This window comes from Hylaeus anthracinus, unplaced genomic scaffold, assembly GCF_026225885.1.
Source record: "Hylaeus anthracinus isolate JK02 unplaced genomic scaffold, UHH_iyHylAnth1.0_haploid 11978, whole genome shotgun sequence".
In the NCBI taxonomy this organism is placed as follows: Eukaryota; Metazoa; Arthropoda; class Insecta; order Hymenoptera; family Colletidae; genus Hylaeus; species Hylaeus anthracinus.
In genome coordinates this window covers 1,936,851-1,941,486 of record NW_026534326.1, presented here as the reverse complement: position 1 = coordinate 1,941,486, position 4,636 = coordinate 1,936,851, and the positions used below count along the sequence as shown (strand labels likewise).

General features: G+C 47.9%; 1 protein-coding gene across 5 annotated transcripts in view; it reads left to right on the top strand.

The window, feature by feature from the left end:
- The window catches only part of LOC128896681 (plasma membrane calcium-transporting ATPase 3), a 105,308-nt gene that overhangs the window by 96,232 nt on the left and 4,440 nt on the right, over window positions 1-4,636 (top strand). For 3 of the 5 annotated variants that reach the window (XR_008462069.1, XR_008462068.1, XR_008462067.1), the window contains one exon: window positions 3,159-4,539. Coding sequence is in view for 1 of the 5 variants with exons in the window: in XM_054160060.1 (XP_054016035.1) it covers window positions 3,159-3,168 (10 nt within the window). In the remaining 4 variants the exon portion in view is untranslated. Of the gene's footprint in view, window positions 1-3,158; window positions 4,540-4,636 lie in introns of those variants that run through there. The other 2 variants (XR_008462070.1, XM_054160060.1) reach the window with 2 other exon arrangements.

The window sequence follows — 4,636 nt, the reverse complement described above, 5'->3', positions numbered from 1 at the left end:
ACCATCCCTTTCAAGGTGTTACAACGTTTTTGGGACACCCTGTATATTCGAATACGACTTTCTTCGCGACGAGCAGTCGGTAATAAAGAATCGTGGTGACCCGATCGTCGCGTCCTACGTAGACTCGGTCGAAAGAAAATTTGTTCTGATAAGTCTGTATTCGAATACGAATCCTTTGGAATGAGGCCGACTCTGGCGGCGCCCCGGGCAGCAGCAGCGACAAGCTCGTTGCAAAAGGTATTTATGGCTTGATTGGTCGTGTAAGAGGCGCAAAATATTCACTTTTATTTTCTGGGGTTTTTTTTCTTCTTTTTTTTTTTCGAAGACAAATCAGGATTCCCTTGATGGGGGTATTCAGCGTGGCCAGATTCGAAAACTGCGCTTAGCAAAGCAATACTCGAGGAATGCGAGGAGCCTCGCATATCCGCTTGCTGCATCGAGTTCGATGATCGCGACGGTGTCCGGCGACTTCGCCCCTGGTGAACGGTCTTCCGTGATGTACCGCGGAAGCCGAGCACTGGAACGAAGTCGCGCCGAAACTTCCTGCGATCAACGGGTGCATGTGGTGTTGCGTGACATTGCAGGCATTGTTCGAGGCGGTGACGTCCGTGGACCGTGGAATTAATCGCGTCCTGAGACGCGTGGGACTATGGTTTCGAGATTGATGTAAGTCGATCGAAAGTAGTCGAGCCTTGCGGGACGTTTCAACCCTTTGACTGCTGGAATTCTGTGGGGCCTCTGTGATGCCAATGCGTCACTTTCAACTCGCGCATGCGTGTCTAACAAAATCTGAACAATTCTATTCGATTCTTTCCTATTTCTATCGTTCTTTGGTGCGACTAGGGCGCCAGTCTTGCGTTCCTACTAGATACTTCACTGACGCTAGAGACAACGCGCATGCGCGAGTAGAGGGCCTTGTCGCAGGGTCGCGATCGTAGCTTAAGCGCCCCGTGCAAATGGATGAAATTTCCAAAATCCATCGAATCAATTTACAAAAAATATATCCTCATACAGGATGACAAGACGAAACTTTTTTATATTTACGATGTATTCATTCGACGTTTAATGTCGACAATAAAAATTAGAAACTTCAATGTTACATTCTAAAACATAAGTCGCCGTAACTGGGACTAATTTCGGCGAAACTCTTTCAAATTTTGTGCGAGAAATGTGGATTGGCAGGCGTCAGAGGGTCCCTGAAAGAATTCCGATGACATTAAGTTAGAACAATTTATATTTAAAAATGTACCTAATTGAACTTTGGGGGAAAAGGCCTCTAAGTTTCCAATTTTTATTTCCGAAACTAAACGTCGCACGAATAAACTCTATTTACAAAAAAGTTTCGTCTTACTGTTCTTTATAAGGTGATATTTTTTTCAAGTTGGACGAACGAGTAATTTTCATTTTCATCATAGTAAATGTAATCGAATTTCAGGAAAACGGTCTCCTAACTTTTCAATTTTTATTTCCGAAACTAAGCGTCGTGCGAATAAACTCTAATTACAAAAAAGTTTCGTCTTGCCATTCTCTATAAGGTGATATTTTTTCAAAATCAATTTGATTCCGTTTTCGCAGTCGAAAGGTTAAGGGAATAGCGAGAGAACAGCGATCTACATTTCTCTCTCGGTCTGTGACGTCACTCATGGCTCAACGGCGTCGCTACTTCGCTCGGAACCAGGCGCAAGCCTCTCAGGAATAAAGAATGCAACAAAATAGAACGCCAAGGGATCACGATAGATATCCCTGATAAGACGAACGTAACGATCGACGATCGATAAGTATTGCAGGCGCCATTGATGTCGCTGCCTCGAATTCTGTGTTTATCTATTTGCCTTGCTGTGCAGGCCAACGAAGCCCCGCTAGTTTTTTCTAGTAATTTCGTGTGGCCGCTGCTTTCTGTCTCTTTATGCATACACATAATTATATATCTACATGACTGTCCCCTAATCTGTTCGCAGAGGTTGACCATCTTATCTCTCGAATATAATGTACAGTGAGAACGAAGCTTTTGTCGTACCATCGACGTTCCGCCATCTTGTTCGAAAATTGAGACGTACGCGTCGAACGTTTGTCAATGTTTAGAGCTTTTTTATCGGAATTCTTTTGCGTATTTAATTATAGTAAATTCAAGTATAATAATTCCTCATAATAATAATTTCTCATTGAAGAATTTTCCACGATGTCAGAAACAGCCCTGTATAAAAGAATCGGGATCTTGAAAGAATGGGCCTCGTTCCCCATAATTACGGTACTGCGCGTCAGCCAGTGGTGGCCAGACGCGAGCACAAAACTGGCGCCTTAGTCGCCCCAATGAACTAGGATCGTTCTACCGCTGATCCACGATAAACGTGAGACCGTTTCTCGAGTTAGCTCTCTTTGTTACAAAGTTACGAAACGTATACAGGGTGTCCCAAAAATGTTGGAGATCTCTGAAAAGGGTGGTTCGGGAGGTGATTTGAAACAACTTTTTCCTTAACGAAAGTGTTGTACGACGCTTCGTTAAGGAGATATTAACGAAAAACATTGACCAATCAGAGCGCGCGTATGCCGGTGGAGCGACGGGCTACGCGCTAGGCGGCCGCGCTCATAGGCTACCGCGAGCGGTCCATCGACATACTCGCGCGCTGATTGGTCGGGAAGCGCTAGCACCTAGCGCGTAGCCTTCGCTACCGCGAGCGTTCCACCGGCATACTCGCGCTCTGATTGGTCGCCGAGCGCGGCCTCCTCGCGCTCCGATTGGTCAGTGTTTTCCGTTAATATCTCCCCAACGAAGCCTCGTACAACATTTTCGCTAAGGAAAAAGTTGTTTCAAATCACCTCCCGAACCACCTCTTTCAATGTGTCACAACATTTTTGGGACACCCTGTATAGAAACATAGGTACGTTACGGAATTATACCGAAGCAAACGTATAGAGGAACGACGATGGGAACGTGTGCAAATTAAATTTTACAATTTTTTCTCGAGACTGTCATCTGAACTCACCGGGGCCCTCGATGGCGTTAAGACGGCCCTGCAAGGTACCCCCCTGAAAGGGATAGATGGTCAACCTCGAGTGTCCCTTAAATGGATCTCTTAACCGGTGTATATTCCCCGGCGTGTGGTTGGAAAGTTTTCGATATCCCGGCATACCACTGACAGAAGGATTTCCGTTTGCAGATCCGCGTAGTGAACGCATTTCGGCAGGGCCTAGACGCGCGCTACACGAGCGAGCACAGCAGCACTACCTTGGCGGAGGTACTGAGAAAGCAGTCGTCCTTAAACAAGCGACTCTCGCAGACGAGCAGCATCGAATACGCCGACAACAACCCAGACGAGCTGACCATACCCGAGATAGACGTCGAGAGGCTCTCGAGTCACAGTCACACCGAGACCGCCGTTTAGAATGGGGACGTGGACGGACGAAACGTGATTCGTCCCGACGGTCGACGACGGTCATCGCTGTGTGTTACTTCTCGATCACCTACGACGATGCATACACGATTCTCCGCGTCCTCGTTCTCCCGTGGCCAGGCGCGTACGAGAACCGCGTTTACGACCCCTCTCGAGGAGACGTGCTTTTCGAATCCACTGAACGAGAGAACGGTGGGGGAGAGGGGGGGAAATAATTACTGTTTCCCGACCTAGTCGAAGCGAACGATCGTGCACGCGAGTTTTAGGTCCTCGTCATAATCGACGGCGCCACGAGATAATATAACGAATTCGTTTCGGGTCGTGCTCGTGTTTAATCGAGGAGAGACGACGGACCCGCGGCAAAGAACGCAAGACACGAGAAATTAATTATTAAAATAATAATAATAATGACGATGACCTTCTGCCCACGAGACATCGTCGCGGACCTCAGTCGATCCGTGCGAAACACCAATTATAAAATACCAAAGTAACGCACCACTGCCTTCCCTCTATTTAGTTGTTACTTACGTTTCTTCTTATTCGACCCTTGTTTCCTCCCCCCTACCCCCTTTTCACTCACTCTCTCTCTCTCTCTCTCTCTCTCTCTCTCTCTCTCTCTCTCTCTCTCTTTGTCTGTCTGTGTCTGTCTCTACCCCCCCTATCTCCCCTCTTATTTCGCCATCGACCATCCTTTCTTTACCCTCATCCCCTCCTGTGTGTGGTTCCTTTCATTTCAAAGTCGCACCGCGTAGAACGTCGGGTCGAGGAGGAGAAAGCAAGAGCGTAAACGGGGAAACGGACGGAAGTCGCCGAAGACCGGAATAATCGAATACGCGCGTTCAGACGTTTCGCGGTGCTGTTTGTTTCTTGCCGGTTTCTCGCTTCTTCTCCTAGTTTCTCTGCCACCCCGTCTCTATCCATTCGCCCCATTGTACGTCGCTGCCACCGGTCATCCTGATTTACTGCCATATTCATTAGTTTCGGGTCATCGCGTACGTCATCTACGAACCATCGTCCTCTCCTCTCAGCTTCTTCTTTCTCGTTGACAGAGCTAGGCAAAATTAACGAACCGCGAAATTTCGTCAAAGGAACGGATCGAGAGGTGGCGCGCGAGTCACCATTGGTCCCGTCTCACGAGAGACGAGGAGTGGGGGAGTGCTCTCTCTCTCTCTCTCTGTCTGTTTCTTGGCTCCGCTTGCGGAAGCAATAGCTGGCGCGCGAGTCGCCATTGGTCCCGTCTCACG